General features: G+C 40.2%; 2 protein-coding genes across 2 annotated transcripts; both read right to left on the bottom strand.

Moving 5' to 3' along the window:
- Positions 1 to 268: 268 nt before the first annotated feature.
- Positions 269 to 4,785, bottom strand: LOC112068970 (interferon a3-like). The gene is made up of 6 exons (XM_024136216.2): positions 4,397 to 4,785; positions 4,135 to 4,222; positions 3,763 to 3,837; positions 3,511 to 3,660; positions 877 to 954; positions 269 to 535 (listed from the first exon to the last, which is right to left on the bottom strand). Exons 1-6 carry the CDS (start codon positions 4,489 to 4,491, stop codon positions 446 to 448), a joined length of 576 nt encoding a protein of 191 aa, XP_023991984.1. The 5' UTR covers positions 4,492 to 4,785; the 3' UTR covers positions 269 to 445.
- Positions 4,786 to 11,390: 6,605 nt separating this feature from the next.
- On the bottom strand, positions 11,391 to 22,358 carry LOC112068969 (interferon alpha-C-like). Its single transcript, XM_070438355.1, has 5 exons — positions 22,029 to 22,358; positions 12,078 to 12,149; positions 11,840 to 11,989; positions 11,635 to 11,724; positions 11,391 to 11,489 (listed from the first exon to the last, which is right to left on the bottom strand). Exons 1-5 carry the CDS (start codon positions 22,173 to 22,175, stop codon positions 11,391 to 11,393), a joined length of 558 nt encoding a protein of 185 aa, XP_070294456.1. The 5' UTR covers positions 22,176 to 22,358.
- Between the last annotated feature and the right edge of the window lie 1,983 nt (positions 22,359 to 24,341).

Genomic DNA, 24,341 nt, shown 5'->3' with positions numbered 1-24,341 from the left:
TCACAAAGTACAAAAACACATTCAAAATAAATTACACAAAGAAACAAAACTACAAGCATACATAAACTTAAAGTAGAAACTGTCATGTGACTGATCAGCAACAAATTCAATCTGCATCCCCTCTGATGATTAGATTAGGCTGCTCAATATTATAAATCCACTCTCGTTGGTTTCAGACAAGAACGAAATCTGGACAATTTATACAAAATATGTTTTTATTCACAATTTCAATATTCTTTTTCATTGATTTTTGAAGTAGACAAGCAATACGTTTCAGTTCAATACAGGTACAAAAGGGAAATACAAAATATAAATAATAAATTATGAAAATAAAAAACATTATTTAAATATTTAAATATAATAAATAGACTGACAGGGTCCCACATGATTGTATTCATGCTTTATAAACTGGTAAGTGAGTAGCTTCTGAGATGAGTCCGGATGATCAGTACATCTGTCCCGCAAGGATATCCAATCTTTGCAGATGACGTTTTGTCTCTTTCCTGATGAGCTCCCACGCCTCTGCACTGTAGTTCTGAAAAACATAGAACATTTGAAATCTTAGTGGGGTGAACTTTCTTGTCAACATAATGACCCATATCGTCTTGAACAACAAATAAAGGACTGGTGCCTTATATATGAAGCTTCTCAGAGTAGGCTGATTTAGGATCAGTTTTGCCTTTTAGATCACTATAAATAGGACAGAGGAGACCTGAGAGAAGACCTGATACTAGATCAGCAGTTCTTCTCTGAGACACTTGATACATATGGCCCCAGAACCCTTTTTTTATGAACACTGCTCCTGTTTAGCCTAGCCTAGTTTATATTAATTTGATTACATCTATCAAACATGTTTCCATACGAAACCAAACTCACCATTTGTCTCAGAACTTTCCTATTCAACTTCCTGAAGTACCGTTTCAGTCTCCTCTCAGGTTTCATGGCAGGTGATACCTGTTGGACAAAATTAAACAAAACATTAGCGTCATACAGATGTAGGATCTTCATTTGATCTGGGTTTTTTTCCTGAGAATTTTCCTGCGCGGCAGGAAATGGAAACTTATAGTGCGTTCAAGGTTTAAAAAGGATTCTAAAGTTTGCAATTTCGACTAAAATATCAAACTTGATTTGCCGCAATGAAAATACGCACCAAAGCCTACAAAAAATGTCTGTTAATTATAAATCACAACATTTAAAATTTCTCATTGATGCAGTATTATTTTTGTGATGTTGCAAACTGGCTCAAAATCTGTAATAACCTATATACAGTGCATTTGGGAAGTATTCAGACCTCTTCCCTTTTTCCACATTTTGTTACGTCACAGCCTTATTCTAAAATGGATTAAAGAAAAAAAATCCTCATCAATCTACACACAATACCCAATAATGACAATGCAAAAACAGAAATACCTTCAAGTATTCAGACTCTTTAATATGAGACTCAAAATTGAGCTCTGGTGCATCCTGTTTCCACTGATCATCCTTGAGATGTTTCTACAACTTGATTGGAGTCTACTTGAGGTAAAATCAATTGTTTGGACATTATTTGGAAAGGCACACACCTGTCTATATAAGGTCCTAGAGTTGACAGTGCATGTCAGAGCAAAAACCAGGCCACGAGGTCGAAGAAATTGTCCGTAAGGCTCCGAGACAAGATTGTGTCGAGGAACAGATCTGGGAAAGGGTACCAAAACATTTCTGCGGCATTGAAGGTCCCCAAGAAAACAGTGGCCTCCATCATTCTTAAATGGAAGAAGTTTGTAACCACCAAGACTCATCCTAGAGTTGGCCACCAGGCCAAACTGAGCAATCGGGGGAGAAGCACCTTTGTCAGGGAGGTGACCAAGAGCCCGATGGTCACTCTGACAGAGCTCCAGATTTCCTCTGTGGAGATGAGAGAGCCTTCCAGAAGGACAACCATCTCTGCAGCACTCCACCCATCAGGCCTTTATGGTAGAATGGCCAGACGGAAGCCACTCCTCAGTAAAAGGCACATGACAGCCCGCTTGGAGTTTGCCAAAAGGCACCTAAAGGACTCTCAGACCATGAGAAGCAAGATTCTCTGGTCTGATGAAACCAAGATAGAACTCTTTGGCCTGAATGTCAAGCAATACGTTTGGAGCAAACCTTGCACCATCCCTACGGTTAAGCATGGTGGTGGCAGCATCGTGCTGTGGGGATGTTTTTCAGTGGCAGGGACTGGGAGACTAGTCAGGATCGAGGGAAAGATGAGCGGAGCAAAGTACAGAGAGATCCTTGACGAAAACCTGCTCCAGAGCGCTCAGGACATCAGACTGGGGGCAAAGGTTCACCTTCCAACAGGACAACGACCCTAAGCATACAGCCAAGACAAAGCAGGAGTGGCTTTGGGACAAGTCTCTGAATGTCCTTGAATGCCCCAGCCAGAGCCCGGATTTGACCTGATCGAACATCTCTGGAGAGACCTAACAATAGCTGTGCCGTACACTCCCTATCCAACCTGACAGATCTTGAGAGGATCTGCAGAGAAGAATGGCAGAAACTTTCCGAATACAGGTGTGCCAAGCATGTAGGTATCACGTTTTAAGGTCTGACCCAGGTGCAGACAGTGTTGAAGAAACAAAAGTTTATTCTTTAAACAGGGGCAGGCAAACGACAGGTCAAGAAAGACAGGGGTCAATATTCCAGAGAGGGTATAAGACACCGGAACAGCAGGCGGACTCAGGATCGGGTCAGGCAGAGGTCGGTAATCCAGAGTAGAGGCAAAGGTACAGGATGGCAGGGAGGCTCAGGGCATGCAGGAAAGGTCAAAATCGGGAAACCAGAGAACAGGGACTATAGAAAACAGGAGCAAGGGAAACCGCTGGTAGGTTTGAACGAACAAAACGAACTGGTACAGACAGACAGAAAACACAGGTATAAGTACCCCAGGGATAATGGGGGAGATGGGCAACACCTGGAGGGGGGTGGAGATGAGCACAAGGACAGGAGAAACAGATCCGGACGTGAAAGTAGATTCATACCTAAGAAGAGTCAAGGCTGTAATCACTGCCAAAGGTGCTTCAACAAAGTACTGAGTAAAGGTTCTGAATACTTATGTAAAAGTGATATTTCATTTTTTTTTTTATTGGGAACACCTTTGCATACATTTCTAAAACAGGGTTTTTGCTTTGTCATTATGGAGAATTGTGTAGATTGATGAGGGGAAACATGTATTTTATCAATTTTAGAATAAGGCTGTAACGTGACAAAATGTGGAAAAAGTCAAAGAGGCTGAATACTTTCCGAATGCATTTTATACTTAGATTTTTTTCACTTGTAGATTTAGTAGGCTACACCTAAACCAGGGCTTTCTAATCCTGTTCATGGAGAACTACCTTCCACACCTGATTAATTAGGTGGTTGATAAACCGAATCAGGTTAGTTACAACTGGGGTTGGAGCAAAAACCTACAGGAGGGTACCTCTCCATGAACGGGGTTGGAGAGCCCTGACCTAAACAGTGATACTTTAAAATGGACGTGTTACTTACACAGGAATTAAGGTTCTCAAATTGGCGTTCGAGAATGTTTAGGAAATCGTCCAGGTTTTTCTTGTCCCAGGTGACAGACTTCATATTCCCATCAAACAGTTGTATGATTTGATAGATGGTCTCGTTCAGGAATCTGACTTTGACCTCAAACTACACAGGATGATAAAAAAATATAATATTAGTATTGCATTGGGTCAAGACCACTATACCAAAGCATATCAGAACATGATAAGTCACAATTCGAGTCTTTACCTCGGCATCATCTATGTGTCTGTAAAGTGATGTTGGGAAAAGGACAGGGGAATTCTGCTTTGTGATATCTCCTCCCTGGAAAACAATCAATATAGTATGTCAAGTCACGTGTCAAATACTTAAAAGAGCAATCAAGACTGGCATAAAGTGTAGCTTATACTGTAAGTACAGTAGGCCTAATGTAGACAGCCTCTCTTGATCTCTCTGTCATCATAGCCTAAGCGCCCTTTTGCTATGTATATTCAAATATAGGCTAACAGTTGTCGAACACAGAGGCTGAACATGAAACATATGGCTATTTTACTTGGTTGATTGTCTTGCTCGCCTTAATACAATCATTCCGTCTCCTCTTACAGTGTGCTGATAACTCACCATCTGGTCTAGCTGGGAAAGGTATTCTGCGCTCAAGTGACCGAAGTGGTGTCGTATCCAGTCACAACAATGACACGCGCTCTGCATACTGCAAAGAATAAGAAAAAGACACGTCCAACTCTGCATTGTATACATTGTAAATAGCAGTTTGCTTTGCTTTTAGTTTTCCAGATGAGTTTGAACATCTTGGCTGTGTTAAGTAGTTTTACTGTGGAGTTAGGAAAGGGAAAACTGTATGGAGAATTTCCCCCGATCAACCTACCAGAGGCGGGGACTTTCATTTTCCAGACATGCAGCAGGAAGAATCACATGCCTCCTCCGTCTTCTGGACCAACAAATCCCAGTAAATCTATACATATTCTCCTTGAAATCAGCTTTAAATTACAGTTGAACCACAATATAAGATGATTAAACGTACATATCGGCCTGGCTATTAGCGAGAATAGGCTATTCGCGAGCATTGCTTTCAACTGCTAATAACTTTGCGTGAACAATAAAAAAAAAAAGGCAAACAAAATCGTCGAGGTCGAAATAAAACCCACAGTTCATAAGAAATGTGGCCATGTAAGACATTAATTTAGTGGCTTTCTTTCAAAGTTAGTCCGACATATTGTTCCGCAGTCCTCTGCTGTTGCGCTACAACTGAAAAGTGAATTGGGAGACGTCAGCGCCCTACCCCCATCACTCAACTTTCATTTTCACAATGACGCAACCAACTTTCACCCTACAGTTGTCTGCTGGTGATGCAATGTTGACAAGCAACGACAACATGATTTGTTGGAACTTTCTATTTGTCGTTTTCTTTACAACTGTAAATATCATATACTGTAGGGAAGTGGTCACCAAAACGGTCTGCACGGTCCTGGAGACCAGAAGGAGGAGGTGCTGGCTTTTGTTCCAACCCAGTACGAACACACCTGTTCCATCAGGGTCTTGATAAGATGTCGTAGATGGTTTCATCCTGACATGTCATATTATAGGCTAAAATATGAGATGTAGCCTAATTATTCTGTTGGGAATGTATTCATAAAGCGTCTCAGAGTAGGAGTGCTGATCGAGGATCAGGACCCGCTGTGTCCATTCATTATAATATAAAAGTCAAAACTGATCCTAGATCAGCACCCCTGAGATGCTTCATGAATACGGGTCTTGGTATTATTCAATATAGCCTTAATAAGCCTTATGTTTAAAATACATTTTATCTATTGGGGACCAGCCATGAGGATGAATCATAGGAGTGACACTTGAAACGTGATACTGTATGGTACACATATGGTACTGTATGGTACACATACAGTACCAGTCAAAAGTTTGGACACACCTACTCATTCAAGGGTTTTTCTTTATTTTTACTCTATTCTACATTGTAGAATAATAGTGAACACATCAAAACTATGAAATAACACATATGGAATCATGTAGTAATAAAAAATAAAAATACATTTTGTATTTGTGATTCTTCAAAGTAGCCACCCTTTGCCTTGCTGACAGCTTTGCACACTCTTGGCATTCTCTCATCCAGCTTCACAATGTAGTCTCCTGGAATGCATTTCAATTAACAAGTGTGCCTTGTTAAAAGTACACTTGTGGAATATATTCCCTTCTTAATGTGTTTGAGCCAATCAGTTGTGTTGTGACAAGGTAGGGGTGGTATACAGATGATAGCCCTATTTGGTGAAAGACCAAGTCCATATTATGGAAAGAACAGCTAAAATAAGCAAAGAGAAATGACAGTCCATCATTACTTTAAGACATGAAGGTGAGTCAATCTGAAAAATGTCAAGAACCTGGTAAGTTTCTTCAAGTGCAGTCGCAAAAACCATCAAGCGCTATGATGAAACTGCCTCTCCTGAGGACTGCCACAGGAAAGGAACACCCACAGATTCCTCTGCTGCAGAGAATAAGTTCATTAGAGTTACCAGCCTCAGAAATTGTAGCCAAAATAATGCGTCACGGAGATCAAGTAATAGACACATCTCAACATCAACTGTTCAGAGGAGACTGTGTGAATCAGGCCTTCATGGTCGAATTGCTCCAAAGAAACCACTACTAAAGGACACCAATATGTAAAAAAGACTTGCTTATGCCAAGAAACACAAGAAATTGACATTAGACCGGTGGAAATCTGTCCTTTGGTCTTAGGTCAAAATTTGAGATTTTTGGTTCCAACCGCTGTCTTTCGGAGACACGTCTTTGTGAGGAGAAGGAATGATCTCTGCATGTCTGGTTCCCACCGTGAGGCATGTAGTAGGAGGTGTGATGGTGTTGGGGTGCTTTGCTGGTGACACTGTCTGGGATTTATTAAGTATTCAAGACACACTTAACCAGTATGCTATCACAACATTCTGCAGCGATACACCATCCCATCTGGTTTGTGCTTAGTGGGACTATCATTTGTTTTTCAACAGGACAATTACCCAACACACCTTCAAGCTGTGTAAGGGCTATTTGACCAAGAAGGAGAGTGATGGAATGCTGAATCAGATGACCTGGCCTCCACAATCACCCGACCTCAACCCAGTTGGTTTGGGATGAGTTGGACCTCAGAGAGAAGGAAAAGCAGCCAACAAGAGCTCAGCATATGTGGGAACTCCTTCAAGACTGTTGGAAAAGCATTCCAGGTGAAGCTGGTTGAGAGAATGCCAAGAGTGTGCAAAGCTGTCATCAAGGCAAATCTGCCATTAAAATGGCAGACTATGGTTTGCAACTGCACATGGGGACAAAGATTGTACTTTTTGGAGAAATGTCCTCTGGTCTAATGAAACAGAAATAGAACTGTTTGGCCATAATGACCATCGTTATGTTTGGATGAAAAAGTGGGAGGCTTGCAAGCCGAAGTACACCATCCCAACCGTGATGCACGGGGGTAGCAGCATCATGTTGTGGGGGTGCTTTGCTGCAGGAGGGACTGGTGCGCTTCACAAAATAGATGGCATCATGAGGCAGAAAAATTATGTGGATATATTGAAGCAACATCTCAAGACATCAGTCAGGAAGTTAAAGCTTGGTCGAAAATGTGTCTTCCAAATGGACAATGACCCCAAGCATACTTCCAAAGTTGTGGCATAATGGCTTAAGGACAACAAAGTCAAGGTATTGGAGTGGCCATCACAAAGCCCTGACCTCAATCCCATAGAACATTTGTGGGCAGAACTGAAAAATCGTGTGCAAGCAAGGAGGCCTACAAACCTGACTCAGATACATCAGCTCTGTCAGGAGGAATGGGTCAAATTTCACCCAACTTATTGTGGGAAGCTTGTGGAAGGTTACCCGAAACGTTTGACCTAAATTAAACAATTTAAAGGCAATGCTACAAAATACTAATTGAGTGTAATTTCTGACCCACTGGGAATGTGATGAAAGAAATAAAAGCTGAAATATATCATTCTCTCTACTATTATTCTGACATTTCACATTCTTAAAATAAATTGGTGATCCTCACTGACCTAAGACAGGGAATTTTTACTCTGAGTAAATGTCAGGAATTGTGAAAAACTGAGTTTAAATGTATTTGGCTAAGGTGTATGTAAACTTCCGACTTCAACTATATATTTTGATTTGTTTAACACTTTTTTACTTACTACATGACTCCATATGTGTTTTTTCATAGTTTTGATGTCTTCACTATTATTCTACAATATAGAAAATAGTCCAAATAAATGAAACCATTGAATGAGTAGGCGTGTACAAACTTTTGACTGGTACTGTATACAGTGGGAAGAAAAAGTATGTGAAACCTTTAGAATTACCTGGATTTCTGCATAAATTGGTCATAACATGTTATGTGATCTTCATCTAAGTCACAAAAATAGACTAACACAGTCTGCTTAAACTAATCACACACAAACAATTATAATTCTTCATGTCTTTATTGAACACACTGTGTAAACATTCACAGTGCAGTTTAGAAAAAGTATGTAACCAATAACCTCAACCAAATGTTTTCTGTAGTTGTGGATCAGACCTGCACAACGGTCAGGAGGATTTTTGGACCATTCCTCTTTACAAAACTGTTTTAGTTCCACAATATTATTGGGATGTCTGGTGTGAACCGCTCTCTTGAGGTCATGCCACAGCATCTCAATCGGGTTGAGGTCAGGACTCTGACTGGGCCACTCCAGAAGGCATATTTTTCCTGTTCAAGCCATTCTGTTGTTTATTTAGTTCTGTCTTTTTGGTTGTTGTCCTGTTGCATCACCTAACTTCTGTTGAGCTTCAATTGGCGGACAGATAGCCTTACATTCTCCTGCAAAATGTCTTAATAAACTTGGGAATACATTTTTCCGTCGATGATAGCAAGCTGTTCAGGCCCTGAGGCAGCAAAGCAGCCCCAAACTATGATGCTCCCTCCGCCATACTTTACAGTTGACGTGAGGTTTTGAGGTTGGTGTGCTGTGCCTTTTTTTATCCACACATTGTGTTGTGTGTTCCTTCCAAACAACACAACTTAAGTTTCATCTGTCCACAGAATATTTTGCCAGTAGCACTGTAAAACATCCAGGTGCTCATTTGCGAACTTCAGATGTATAGCAATGTTTTTTTGGACAACAGGGGCTTCTTCAATGGTGTCCTCCCATGAACACCATTATTGTTTAGTGTTTTACGTATTGTAGACCCGTCAACAGAAATGTTAGCATGTTCCAGAGATTTCTGTAAGTCTTCAGCTGACACTAGGTTTCTTCTTAACCTTAACCTGAGCATTCTGCACTGTGCTATTGCAGTCATATTTGCCGGATGGCCACTCCTAAGGAGAGTAGCAAAAGTGCTGACATTTCTCCATTTATAGACAATTTGTCTTTCCATGGAGTGACTTTTAGCGATACTTCTGTAACCCTTTCCAAAGCTGGAAAGCACTAGCTGTCAGAGCAGCTCGCAGATCACTGCACCTGTACATAGCCCTTCTGTAAATAGCCCATCCAACTACCTCATCCCCATACTGTTATTTAATGTTTTGCTCCTTTGCACACCAGTATCTCTACTTGCACATTCATCATCTGCACATCTATCACTCCAGTGTTAAATTGCTAAATTGTAATTATTTCACCACTATGGCCTATTCATTGCCTTACCTCCCTTATCTAACCTCATTTGCACACACTGTATATATACTTTTTTTATTGTGTTATTGACTGTGTGTATGTTTATTCCATGTGTAACTGTGTTTTGTTGTTTGTGTCGCACTGCTTTGTTTTATCTTGGCCAGGTCGCATTTGTAAATGAGAAATTGTTCTCAACTAGCCTACCTGGTTAAATAAAGGTGAAATAAAAAATACTAATTAATACAAGGCAACAATTCTTAATCTTAGGTCTTCTGACATATCTCTTGTTCGGGGCATTGTTCACATCAGGCAATGCTTCTTGTGAATAGCAAACTCAAATTGTGTGTGTTTTTTATGGGCAAGGGCAGCTCTAACCAAAATCTCCAATCTGGACTCCAGGTTAGTTGACTTCTGATTCCAAATAGCTTTTGGAGGTCATTAGCCTAGGGGTTCACATACTTTTTCCAACCTACATTGTGAATGTTTATATTGTGTTTTCAATATAGACAAGAAAAATACAATTTGTGTGTTATTAGTTAAAGAACATTGTTTGTCTATTGTTGTGACTTAGATGAAGATCAGATCAAATTGTATGTCAAATATATGCAGAAATCCAGGTAATTCCAAAGGGTTCACATACTTTTTCTTTCCACTGTATATATATATTACGGACTCCGACATTGCTCATTCTAATATTTCTATATTTTATGTCCATTCTTTTACTCTTAGATTTGTTTGTCTTGTTGTGCATTGTTAGATATTACTGCACTGGTAGAGCTAGGAACACAAGCATTTTGCTCCTGCCACTATAACGTCTGCTAAATATGTGTATGAGACAAATTACATTTGATTTGATTAAAAGAGATTTCAGCTCTGGAGGCCACATTTATTTAATTAAAATATATGTCATCATTACAATAACAAACTATCTCGTATCATGTTGCAATAATAAATACAGTAAGCAATGGCCTTCATAATAAATACAAAACGAAATGTACGCAAACATTGTTACATTGTGTATAGTCTAAAACAATCACATAACTATTCAGTATAAAAAAATGTTTTACTCCAAAGAGTTGAGTACTACACAATACATTAACACGTTCAAAAACAAATAAATAACCAAATAAATATTTGAATAAATAGATATATAAATAAATGTGGTCTCCAGAGACTTCATGACACTGAGATGCCAAAAAACGTAAACAAAATATTGTACAAAAAGGCATCAGGGAATTAAATTAAACATAGCAGCTCATGAAATGTTGAAAAGATGACAATGGCTCAAGGACCAGGAATAAGTGAATAAAAATGACCTTACAGCCTACCATTTTCTGAAGCATTGTTGGGTGGTATGAAATATTTCGGTAGACCCTCTCCTATATGCTCCCGGTTTTCAGAATAAGACATTGGTAGCCTATGCAGTGCACAGGCAGTGTAGACCTTGGCAATACTGCTTACCTTGGCGGGTGCTTTTTGATCTGGGCCTATAGGCATGTGTGCGTAAAATATAGGCCTGTCAGTTGTTAGATCATCTGTCAAATAATTCCATCTTCGTGTGTTTTTATTGGACATTTATTTGACTTTTATCCAGATATATGAGTTGATGTTACCTCGGCATCTATTATCTTTCCACTATAGAGACTGAAGAGTGACAGCATGGTTAGCGGTTGCTACGCTCCAGTGAACTAACTTTCAGAATTTGGAGTTATACTTAAACTAACTTTCAGAATTTGGAGTTATACTTACACTAACTTTCAGAATTTGGAGTTATACTTATGTTGCATGATATCAGTATATGTGTAGTTGATATAATTAATAACTATACGAATCAACAATGTTTTACAGTGATCTGATGATGCCTTAAAGGGCAGGAAAGTATGGCTGGAATTCCGAGTAGTGTAAATTAGATTATTATTTTTCATTGAGGATGTTGATATGCAATTGTCAGGAGGAATAAGATCACGTTTAGGATAACGTTTCAACGAAAAAGTCGTTTCATTTCAAGGTTGCGTCCCACCACAGAATTTTACAAAATTGTTAGCACAATTTCAACCAATAGAAGGCGTGTTTGTCTCTTTAAATATTATAGCCTCGATGGAAATGATTTGCAACACGGATAAATAACATAAACGTATAAAGCTCACAGTAGCAAATTTCATTTATTCAGCAAGATACATTTTTTTGGGCAGAAATTAACTAAAAGTTATCCTACTCTCATGCGTGTTTTCTTGGCATTTTTGATTTCTTGTAAAAATCCCTCAGGATGCTCCGGATTTCAGCTCTCACGACCTCCCATGAGCACGAGCTGAAACGCTGAAAGAAAACGTGAAACAAATATGTTTTTGGTGGAATGAAGACATTATACATCACAGGTATAGGCTAGGCCCACTCCACTCCTCTCAATAGTTTAGATTTGGAACACAGTTGACAAAAAAATGCAACCCATGAGATGTTTTACCTCACGTGAAAGAAAGTCGCCCAGCTGTTTGAAGTAGTTCTTAACCATATTTTCAATTGGAAGGTTTTGATGCAGACGCATGTCTTTGACCTGAAATACGAAACAACAAACAACATGTGATTACATGAATAATAATAAAAAATAACAATAACAATAAATGTGTAACAAGCTACAGTTAACCAATGAAAAATAACCAAGAACGTACACATTCCGAATAGGTCATATTTTGTCGAGCAAGAAGGTCTTGGAGCTCCCTGAGTTTGAAGGTATTCCATTTCACAGGTGTTAGGTTTTGTTGGAAGAGCTCGCTGGCTAGTTGAAACGCAAGTTTCAGTGTCCAAAGCTTTTCCCCCTCCTGTAATCAGAAAAACACCCCGTGTAACCATGCAATTGACCTAGACAAACACTAAAACTGTAGCCACTCATGACCTCCTGAGCATCACCTCTATGGAAAGCGTTGGACGTTGGACCATTATCTTTTCAGCCTCTTGGATACAGTCGCTTGGTCTCCTCTCCTATGCCGCACACAAAAGACACCATATATCAATAAAACAACTGAATATATGAACGAATCAAGCTCCAATAATCTACTTTACAACTAGAATAAATAACTTGTGATCTCACAGTATATATGCTACAGCCTATAGTCAGAGACATATTTCTAAATATGTCTCTGCCTTTATGCTCAATTTGTAACAGGTTAAAGAAATTGACCTACCATGGCAAGATCATTGAGGGTCTGGCGAGTTTGAGAAAGATAATACGTTTGCTGTTTTTGGTCACTGCATTTAGCATACACAACCGGGTAAARAACAATTATACACAGAAGATGTACCACAAAGGACACGTTCAGAGTTGCCATGTGTCCAGTCAGTTGATAAATCCCTTAACACTACTTCTAAACAGCGGGATACCTGCCCTATACCTTTATAGCCTCCCTCATTGAAATGGCATGGATGAGGTAATATGTACAATAAGGAAAGTTCAAGTGGGGAAAGTGAAAGAGCATTGAAAATTCCATTCCTTCACCTTGCAGAGCTGTTGAAGACATGTTGCGTTCTTGTCTTCTGTGTGCAGGTGTGCGCAATAATGTTGCTCAAAGGATATTTAAATACTTTTTGAACTAATACATCAACACAGAGAATAATATAATGGCAGGTACACAGCGCTCTTCACGCAATGTATTTTAAAACAGTAGCCTATCTATTTTTGTGTAGGCTTGATATTCTACCGTATAAGCATTTAAAGGCATGCTTTTTATATCCCCTCCCCCAAGGGATGGAAAGTGTAACAAATTGTATGGCTACTCTGTTACAGAAAGAAAAACATGATGATACCATTTGGACTCGACACAGCTGCTCCACTGCAGTTATCGACATTTCCTAGATGTAGCATCCATTGCACTTCATTATTAGTTGGAAAACAAATTGACATTAGAATATAAAAAGATAATTCAAACAATTTCTGATGGACCTGATTAATAGCTAGATACAATGTCATAAGTGTGTTGTCCTTACAGTTTCTATACGCCAAATAATATAACATGAACAATGACTGCTCACTGTCGGCGTGCTATTATCCGGATGACTGCACGTGGGACAGGGTTATGGCTAGAAGGGATCCAGCTCTGGCCAAATTAACGTCAGATTTGACTTTTCGTAGCAGGTTAAGAGAAATTACGCAGCAGGTTATGATAATTAACGTGTTAGGATAATTTGGTTAAGATTAGGAAAAGAGTTAGAGTTTGATATTAATTTGACAATTAGGAACCCTTAAACCGTGGGACAGCCTCTGTCTGGGATGATGATGACAATGGTGAATACAAACCATAAATCGCTTTCACTTTCGAAAACGACAGTTTTTGCATATTACTGCATTTCGTCATCTATCCGAGCGAGAAGCCCCTTTGACTGCAGTGTGCAGTTCCGGGCCGGGCTCAATGTGTGTGGAGTCAAACGCGTTTTACCCGAACCCTTCCCGTCTCCTTCAAGGTCACCCAAGTTGAGGTAAAAGTCGAAGTTATCAATGTCAATGAACGAAAGCGAATCTTAATCGAACCTAACCTATATGGATAAAAATATAAACCATGGAAGTAAGTGAGACTGTCATTATGCATAATGTACTTTGTAATATTCATGTTATACCAGTGCAGTGGTGTATTTTTTTTATGACAGACTACCGCACTGACATTTGCACGTGAGCTAGCTAATTGCTCACAATGAGGGAATCTTATTTGTACAAATTTTCCTACTTGAGCAGTAAGCCTAGGTTTACATGTACAGTTATGTAATTGATTTGATCGTTTTTTTGTTTTTCTTCAATGTATGTGTAACAGTATAACTTTATGGCGTCCCCTCGCACCGACTCGGGCGCGAACCAGGGGCCCTCTGCACACATCAACAAGTCACCCACAAAGCATCGTTACCCATCGCTCCACAAAAGCCGCGGCCCTTGCAGAGCAAGGGGAACCACTACTTCAAGGTCTCAAAGCGAGTGACGTAACCGATTGAAACGCTATTAGCGCGCACCACCGCTAACTAGCTAGCCATTTCACATCCGTTACATATGCCTTGTTGTGTTTGGCTGGCTCTAAATGTGTATCGTTGATGCCATTCCCTTAGTTACCTTATTCTGAAAACCGGGAGCATATAGGAGAGGGTCTACCAAAATATTTCATACCACCCAAACCCGTTTCTAAAACGAAATAAAGTAATGTTGAGTGTGTAATTGATAGAACCCATACAACGTTGATCTGTTTCTTTAAATAGGCAGTTACCCTTTAAGCAAGTGATGTCCTTGTCCCATCGCGCACTAGTGACTCCTGTGGCGGGCAGGGTGCAGTGCGCGCTGACACGTTCATCAGGTGCACGGTGTTTCCTCCAACACATTGGTGCGGCTGGCTTCCGGGTTAAGTGGGCATTGTGTCAAGAAGCAGTGCGGCTTGGTTGGGTTGTGATTCGGAGGACACATGGCTCTCGATCTTCGCCTCTCCGGAGTCAGTACGGGAGTTGCAGCGATGAGACAAGATTGTAATTACCAATTGGATACCACGAAATTGGCGAGGAAATCGGGTAAAAAAAACAACAACATTAAAAACAAAAATAATCGAAAACATGTTCCTGGTTGATAAGCCAATATTTCTGAATAAAATAACCAATAAGTCAAGAATTTAACAATTCTTTGAGATGCACCTGTCCTTTCTGTGCATTGTCTCCAGGCCGAAAAAATATACTCTCAGGTAAGTATGAAAGCGCCTGTCTACGGGGACTTCCACCTTTCACTTTTGGAACACCGTGCAGAATCTTTGTATAAAAGATTGACACAGATTGGAGAATGACAGAACTCGGGAATTCGAGAAGGGGATTGATCAGGAAGAACACTTTATCTCTTTTTCCTTTGAGTAAATTTTTATTACATTTCTTTATTTAAAGTATGCTGTCTTTCGGAAGTGTACCTAATTTTGCACCCGTGTTGATAACGGCAGAGAATTACAGTAGACCTATGCTAAAATGGGTTCAATCAGCCTTTGGATGTGCTTGGTCCTGACGATTTGCACCTGGCATAAAACCATCGGATGCACTTGGATGAAGACACCGCCTCGGTCTCCGAGCATGTTCCAAGTGTTCAGCAACAACACCATAACTATGCTTCAGAAAATGGTAGGATACGGTAATGTTTATTTACTTGAGCAGTTGTCATCTTTTCAACATTTCATGTGCTGCTATGTTTCATTTTATTCAGTTACTCCTTTATGTATACAATAATAATATTGTAAGTCTTTCGTTTCTATTTTTTTGGCATCTCAGGGTCATGTGGTCTCTCGAGAACCTCAGATCACTTTCCCTGACAAGCAATACAGACAACTGAGACAAGTCGATAATTCCAAGATAAGACATATGCATAGCCTACACTATTTTAAAAAATGTTTTGGTTCTATCCAGAAGCATTTTTTTCCTAATAGTGTAGGCTATATAATTAGGTTTTGCAGCTCTTTCAGAACATCTGCTATCTGGATTTGGGTGAAGGACAAGCTGGGGAGGCTTGGGCAAGTAGCTGCGGGGGGTGCGGAGCTGTTGGCCGGGGTTGGGGTAGCCAGGAGGAAAACATGGCCAGCGTAGAGAAATGCTTATTGAAATTCTCGATTATCATGGATTTATCGGTGGTGACAGTGTTACCTAGCCTCAGTGCAGTTGGCAGCTGGGAGGAGGTGCTCTTATTCTCCATGGACTTTACAGTGTCCCAAAACTTTTTGGAGTTAGAGGTACAGGATGCAAATTTCTGTTTGAAAAAGCTAGCCTTTGCTTTCCTGACTGACTGTGTATTGGTTCCTGACTTCCCTGAAAGTTGCATATCACGGGGACTATTCAATGCTAGTGCAGTCCGCCACAGGATGTTTTTGTGCTGGTCGAGGGCAGTCAGGTCTGGAGTGAACGAAGGGCTCTATCTGTTTTTTGAAAGGGGCATGCTTATTTAAGATGGTGAGGAAATTACTTTTAAAGAACGACCAGGCATCCTCGACTGACGGGATAAGGTCAATATCCTTCCAGGATACCCGGGCCAGGTCGATTAGAAAGGCCTGCTCGCAGAAGTGTTTTAGGGAGCGTTTGACAGTGATGAGGGGTGGTCGTTTGACCGCCGACCCATAGCGGATGCGGTAAATGAGGCAGTGATCGCTGAGATCCTGATTGAAAACAGCAGAGGTGTATTTGGAGGGCAAGTTGTCACGACTTCCACCGAAGGTGGCTCCTCTTCCTGTTCGGGCGGCGCTCGGTGGTCGTCGTCACCGGTCTACTAGCTGCCACCGATTCCCTTTTCTGTTGGTTTTGTCTTTATTGGTTTCACCTGTTTCTCGTTTGGATTTTTGTTCAGGGCTATTTAAGCCGTTTATGCCCGCCTGCTTTTGTGCGGGCTTATTTTCTGTTCTGTGTGTAGATGGTTGCGTTTGTTATTTTGTTGGACTGTTTTTGTGTCCTTTTTTGGGTAGGTCAGTATTTGTCGCCTATTGTTATTTGGCGGGACCTTTTTCTGTCCGGAATAAATTACGGAAACCCAAAATCCTCTGTTCTCTGCGCCTGACTCCACACCCACCACTCCTAGCTCCGTGACACAAGTTGGTCAGGATAATATCTATGAGGGTGCCCATGTTTACGGATTTAGGGTTGTACCTGGTGGGTTCCTTGATCATTTTTGTGCGATTGAGGGCATCTAGCTTAGATTGTAGGACTGCCGGGGTGTCATGCATATCCCAGTTTAGGTCAACTAACAGAACGAACTCTGAAAATGGATGGGGGGCAATCAATTCACATATGGTGTCCAGGGCACAGCTGGGAGCTGAGGGGGGTCTATAACAGGCGACAACAGTGAGAGACTTATTTCTGGAGAGATTTTCATTTTTTAAATTAGAAGCTGGAACTGTTTGGCATAGACCTGGAAGATATGACAGAACTTTGCAGGCTATCTCTGCAGTAGATTGCAACTCCTTCCCCGTTGGCAGTTCTATCTTGACGGAAAATGTTGTAGTTGGGGATGGAAATCTCAGAATTTTTGGTGGCCTTCCTGAACCGGAGTGCGCTAAAGCAATGAGTAAAACAAACTTAGGGAGGAGGCTTCTGATGTTAACATGGATGAAACCAAGGCTTTTTTGGTTACAGAAGTCAACAAATGAGAGTACCTGGGGACACGCAGGGCCTGAGTTAACCTCCACATCACCCGAGGAACAAAGGAGGAGTAGGATGAGGGTACGGCTAAAGGCTATCAAAACTGGTCGTCTAGTGCGTTGGGGACAGAGAGTAAAGGGAGCATATTTCTGGGCATGGTAGGATAGGTTCAATGCCTAATGTACAGGCAGGGGTATGGTAGGGTGCGGGTACAGTGGAGGTAAACCCAGGCAGTGAGTGACGATAAGAGAGTTTGCATCAGTTATACTGGGTGAGGTCACCGCATGTGTGGGAGGTGGGACAAAGGAGGTATCTGAGGCATGTTGAGTGGGACTAGGGGCTCCGCAGTAAACTTAAACAATGATAACTATCCTAAACAACAGTATTCAAGGCATGTTGACATTTGAGAGAGACATAAAGCGAGGCATAAAGCAATCACAGGTGTTGATTGGGAGAGCTAGCTAAGACAACAACGGGTAAGACAACAACAGCTAATCAGCTAAGACAATAACAACAGGTAAAATGGCTATGAATGGGCAGAGAGGGTCAGTTAACTACACACATCCTGAGTTTGAGGCTGGGGCCGACAGATAAACAAAATGGAGTACCGTGATTAATGAACATTAATGCAAAAAGGCAAACATTATCTATCATTTTATATTGTCATATCATATAATGTGATTTAAACGGATCATAATATAAATGTAATTGTCCTAACAGGTAAAGGCTATGAAACCTACACTATCAAAATCTGGAGTTAACAAAAAGATGAGCCTTCACTTCAAATTCCTGAAGAATTACTTGAAACGTGAGGTAGATTGGTCAATTTGTCTTACCAAGAGAGTACATTCACAAAATCGTGATACTTTCATATGTGATGATAAAACATGTGTCTATTCTAAAATATTAACATGTGTGCTTCATTCATGCAGGAATACTGCGCAAGCTGCTGGGAAGACATAAGGAAAGTAGTGCTGGCACACATGCAAAGACTAGCCACAACAAGAAGTACTAACCACTGAGGTGTGTGTGTAGATTTATTTATACATCTATTTATTGAAATATTTATTTACACGGTTATTTAAAAAACATTTTTTTTACTTAATCTTGATTTATTTATTGTATGTATTCACAACTCTGCGAAGTAAAACACAATTTTTACTGAATATTTAATTATGAGATGGCTTTTTTAAGGCTATAGACAATGTAACAATGTTTTCATGCATTTATTTGTGTATTTACGAAGGCCATTGCAAGATAAGAAGACATTTCAGCACCATGGCAAACAAACAGACAGGATCTGACATGATTACGGATCATTCTGAATGAATCGTGAGTAATGACTAGTGAGAAAGTTAAAGACGCACAAATATCATACCCCCAAGACATGCTGACCTCTCACCATTGCAATAACTGCCGAGGTTAGCAGTTTTTGGAGACGGGGGTATATGAAATTTGTGCGTCGGTTAGGCATATAACAAGAACGTCGAGAAACCCGAAAGGCTGCGAGTTGGAATCTCATCACAGACAACTTTATCATGTTAGGTAGTTCTAATGGTGAGAGAATAGCATGTCTTGGGGGCATAATATTTGTGCTTCTGCAACTCTCTCGTGTATTATTCAAGATTCATTCAGGATTATCAGTACTGATGGTTGAATCCACATGAATGTAGAAGTGTTAAAAAAAACATATTCCAATTCTTATTTACAATAAAAGGGACTACAAAATTACACAACCTTATCTACCATTCATTTCTATTGGGCACAAAATAATCTGAAACGCAATCAAAACAAACGGCAAATGCATCCAACAAGTTTGTAGAGTCACAAACTTGATGTAGTCATTGGGTGCTGTCAATATGGTACCACATACCACATACTGGATCAAATAAAACGTTTCAAGCACCTTCATCCATTGCATAGCTGTTACATGTATTACAATAGTTGTTTCAACCTTTTAACAATCTGAATGACCGGCCTGAGACCGCACACACCTTTTAAATACCTCACCTCCAGGGGATGAGCTCCTGGAGTGGCACCATCAATTCCCACATGACACGCTGAATTAGCTGCCGTATGAAAAGCCCCTGTATGAACATCAAACGTTCCATCAGAGAGCTCTGACAAGGAACAATTCCTTTATTTTGGCACCAATATCCAACAGATATTTACTGAGTTATAGCAAACGGACAACCAATTTAAACTTTTGCTCTTGTACTTGATTCTTGCACTCATATATACATGTTTTTAGTTTTATCAGGTATTTTATTTCATTGCTTTGTGATAAAATTAGGAAAGTTGTAGGTGGTTAATTTGAAAATATACGCTAGGTGTATGTGCATACATGAATAAATGGATATAAAGATGTGGAACAGGACTGCGACCACCAAAACCTTACTCTATCTAGGCCCAACCCACCATCACAGCTTATTGTGAAATAGACACAAATGATTTATTTGAAATTCGAAATTACACGATTTTCATCACAAGGCATATCGTGTGTATTACACGATTTGCTTTCTTCATAATGCATTTCTGTACATTGCACAGTCATAATACCCATAAAACCTATCGGTCAAACAGGGATATTGTACTATCGTTTTTCCACCATTCATTTTTCCCATAAGGGATTTTAGAGACACTTCAAATAAGGGCTGTGTTTAGTCTAAGCTTACCTTGGTGTGACATTTTGATAACCATATAAATCTCTTTCGGACAAGGTGACTTATCAATATATACACCTGTTTTTTAAGCCCCTCAAAATTCCATGCTAATGTGATTATCATGAAGAACTACAAAATGCCATGGTGATCTGGACGAGACTGACGAATCAAGGCAAAGGTAAGAATCTCTGGATTAACTATCTAATGTTAGCTAAATATAGTAATGAATTAATTGTCTAAATGTCTTTAAATTGACAATTCTGTGAACTGCCTTGTGCAAGTTTTACATTGGCGCAGTACCTGGGGTCAGCTCGTGCAAGCACTTGCAGGGATTTGTAGTTTTGCGTCATGTCTACTTTGATGTAATTAGCCATTTCAAATCTGAGAGTAAATTGAGTTGAATATATTGATAAAAGTCACCTTGTCTGAGGAAACGTCACGCTAGGGTAAGCATACATAAAAAAACAACCCTTATTTTAATGGGAAAAACTAATGGTGGAAAAACGATTGGAACCAATTCCCTTTTTGATGCTAGGTTTTATGGGTATTGTTACAGCTCCACTGTGAGGCTCTATCTCCCAGGACAAATGAGCTAATAACAGCAAGCTAGCTCAATGTCTATGACCGTTTTGTGTGTCACACTCTGATCTGTTTCACCTGTCTTTGTGCTTGTCTCCACCCCCCACCAGGTGTCTCCTATCTTCCCCCATTATTCCCTATGTATATACCTGCATTTTCTGCTTGTCTGTTGCCAGTTCGTCTTGTCCGTCAAGTCCTACCTGCGTGTTTCCGTGTTTCCTGTGCTCTAGTTTTTTTTGTCTTTATTATTATTTTTAAAAGATTCAGGGGATGGATCAGCTTCAATATTGCAGATAGTGTTGCTTCTATCAATGTAATTGTCTGCATCATTTCCAATCCCCCATATAATTTTTTTGGTAAATATATACACTACAGTTTAAATGTTTGGGGGCATTTAGAAATGTCCTTGTTTTTGAAAGAAAAGCAAATTTTGCAAACCATAATTTGCAAATAAATATTGCAGATAGTGTTGCTTCCATCAATCTAATTGTCTGCATCATTTCCAATCCCCCATATCATTTTTGGGTAAATATATACACTACAGTTTAAATGTGTAAGGCCTGGGTGTCGGAGTGTGAAGGAAAAGGCGCAGGAGCAGCAATTGCAAAACAAATGTTCTTTAATGAACACGGACAAACTAGGCCACCCTACTAACACACTGGGTGTACACTAATAAACTACCCCAGACACGTGGGGGAAGGAATAATGTCCAGAAACATGAAGCACAAAACCAACACCAACTTACATACAAACAATCCCGCACAAAGAAACGTGTATGCCGGCTGATTAAATAAGCCCAACTAATTAACCCTCATACAAAACAGGTGCACCCAATAAACACATAGGGAGGGGGAGAAAAGGATCAGTGGCAGCTAATAGGCCGGTGACGACGACCGCCGAACGCCACCCGAACGGGAAGGAGAGCCTGCCTCGGTCGAAGTCGTGACAAAATGTTTGGGGCCATTTAGAAATGTCCTTGTTTTTGAAAGAAAAGCAAATTTTGCAAACCATAATTTGCAAATAAATTCATTAAAAATCCTACAATGTGATTTTCTGGATTTTTTTTTCTCATTTTGTCTGTCATAGTTGAAGTGTACCTATGATGAAAATTACAGGCCTCTCTCATCTTTTTAAGTGGGAGAACTTGCACAATTGGTGGCTGACTAAATACTTTTTTGCCCCACTGTACATGGCTGTGATTATAATCAAAGAGAATTCTCTTAGTAGATAATACCGTCGGCATTTGATTGTAAGGAATTCTAGGTCAGGTGAACAAAAGGACTTGAGTTCCTGTATGTTGTTATGATTACACCACGACTCGTTAATCATAAGGCATACACCCCCGCCCTTCTTCTTACCAGAGAGATGTTTGTTTCTGTCAACGCGATGCGTGAAGAAACGGGGTTGCTGTACCGAGCCATGTTTCCGTTAAACAGAGAATGTTACAATCTCTGATGTCTCTCTGGAAGGCAACCCGTGCTCAAATTTCGTCTACCTTGTTGTCAAGAGAATGGACATTGGCGAGTAGTATACTCGGGAGCGGTGAGTGATGTGCCCGTCTACGAAGCCTGACCAGAAGACCGCTCCGTCTGCCCCTTCTGCGGCGCCGTTGTTTTGTCTCGCCTACTGGGATCCGATCCATTGTCCTGGGTGGTGGTCCAAACAGAGAATCCGCTTCGGGAAAGTCATATTCCTGGTCGTAATGATGGTAAGTTGACGTTGCTCTTATATCCAATAGTTCTTCGCGGCTGTATGTAATAAGATTTAAGATTTGTGTAAGAAATAATAATAATTTCCTAAGAACGCGAAGCGAGACGACCTTCTCTGTCGGCGCCATCAATCTAGTCCTGCTTGATGGGCCAGCAGGTCACTAGGTGTAGGAAAACAATAAGCAAATAGGAAAACTGTTGTATGACAAAATAGTTAATCAGGGTGATTTGTCCACAAATAGACAGGTATTTTCCTTTCCATTGTAGCAAGATTTTATCTATTTTTGCTAACTTTCTATAAAAATGTATTGGAGTGAGATAATTTCTTTCTTTCCGGATATGTATACCGAGTATGTCCACATCCCCGTCAGACCATTTTATTGGTAAACTACACGGTAATGTAAAAGTTGCATTTTTTTGTGATCCAATAGTAATATAGTACACTTATCATAATTTGGTTTTAATCCAGAGAGGATAGCAAAAGTATCTAGATCCTCCATGAGGCCGTGGAGAGATTCTAATTGTGGTTTTAAAATAAAACATGAACCATCAGCGTACAATGACACCTTTGTTTTTAAGCCATGCATTTCTAATCCCTTAATATTATTGTTGGATTTAATTTTAACAGCTAACATTTCGATGGCAATAATAAATAGATATGCCGGACAACCTTGTTTTACTCCTCGACAGTTTAAAATTTTCTGAGATGTAGCCATTATTTACTATTTTACACCTAGGGTTACTATACATAACTTTAACCCATTTTATAAGAGATTCTTCAAAATTGAAATATTCTAGGCGTTTATATATAAACTCCAGTCGTACTTTATCAAAAGCCTTTTCATAATCAGCTATGAAAACCAAGCCTGGTTTCTCCGATATTTCATAGTATTCTGTTGTTTCCAGTACTTGTCTTATTTTATCTCCAATGTATCGTCCATGTAAAAAAAACAGTGATTAGGATGAATAATATCTGACAATACCTTCTAAATTCTGTGCGCCAAGCATTTAGCTGGAATTTTTGCATCACAACACTGAAGTGTAAGAGGCCTCCAATTTTTTTAAATGGACTAGATCTTTATGTATACCACTTGGATCCCATTTCATTAATAATGAAATCAGACATTTTTGTTGCATGTCCGATAATCTACCGTTTATATAGGAGTGGTTAAAACATGCTAATAAATGGTCCTCTGAGTATATCAAAAAGGTTGGTAAACTTCCACTGGTATGCCATCCAGCCCTGCAGTTTTACCTGACTTAAAGGCTTTAATTGCATCAAGAAGTGCCTCCTCTGTAATTTGGCCTTCACATGAGTCTTTCTGTACAGATGTTAATTTTACATTATTAATAGGGAAAAAATCCATACAATTAGCTTCGGTTAGTGGAGATGTAGGAGACTGAAACGAAAACATAAAGAAACGTCCTCTTACTGTCAACTGCGTTTATTTTCAGCAAACTTAACATGTGTAAATATTTGTATGAACATCACAAGATCCAACAACGGAGACATAAACTGAACAAGTTCCACAGTCATGTGACGAACAGAAATGGAATAATGTGTCCCTGAACAAAGGAGGGGTCCAAATCAAAAGTAACAGTCAGTATCTGGTGTGGCCACCAGCTGCATTAAGTACTGCCGTGCATCTCCTCCTCATGGACTGCACCAGATTTGCCAGTTCTTGCTGTGAGATGTTACCCCTTTCTTCCACCTAGGCACCTGCAAGTTCCCGGACATTTCTGGGGGGAATGGCCCTAACCCTCACCCTCCGATCCAACAGGTCACAGACGTGCTGAATGGGATTGAGATCCGGGCTCTTCGCTGGCCATGGTAGAACACTGACATTCCTGTCTTGTAGGAAATCACGCACAGAACGAGCAGTATGGCTGGTGTCATTGTCATGCTGGAGGGTCATGTCACGATGAGCCTGCAGGAAGGGTACCACATGAGGGAGGAGGATGTTTTCCCTGTAACACACAGCGTTGAGATTGCCTGCAATGACAACAAGCTCAGTCCGATGATGCTGTGACACACCGCCCCAGACAATGACTGACCCTCCACCTCCATATCGATCCCGCTCCAGAGTACAGGCCTCGGT

This window comes from Salvelinus sp. IW2-2015, unplaced genomic scaffold (assembly GCF_002910315.2).
Source record: "Salvelinus sp. IW2-2015 unplaced genomic scaffold, ASM291031v2 Un_scaffold807, whole genome shotgun sequence".
Lineage (NCBI taxonomy): Eukaryota > Metazoa > Chordata > Actinopteri > Salmoniformes > Salmonidae > Salvelinus > Salvelinus sp. IW2-2015.
This window is presented reverse-complemented; position numbering and strand designations above follow the sequence as displayed.

Excerpts from the sequence above, each read along its gene's own strand:
- LOC112068970 (XM_024136216.2), bottom strand. The coding sequence starts at position 4,491 with ATGTATAGATTTACTGGGATTTGTTGGTCCAGAAGACGGAGGAGGCAT. Across the intron at positions 4,223-4,396 it reads AATGAAAGTCCCCGCCTCTG|TATGCAGAGCGCGTGTCATT; the intron begins GTAGGTTGATCG and ends TATTCTTTGCAG. Across the intron at positions 3,661-3,762 it reads GACACATAGATGATGCCGAG|TTTGAGGTCAAAGTCAGATT; the intron begins GTAAAGACTCGA and ends CATCCTGTGTAG.
- LOC112068969 (XM_070438355.1), bottom strand. The coding sequence starts at position 22,175 with ATGGATCGGATCCCAGTAGGCGAGACAAAACAACGGCGCCGCAGAAGG. Across the intron at positions 11,990-12,077 it reads GTCCAACGCTTTCCATAGAG|GAGGGGGAAAAGCTTTGGAC; the intron begins GTGATGCTCAGG and ends TTCTGATTACAG. Across the intron at positions 11,490-11,634 it reads GCGACTTTCTTTCACGTGAG|CGTTTCAGCTCGTGCTCATG; the intron begins GTAAAACATCTC and ends GTTTTCTTTCAG.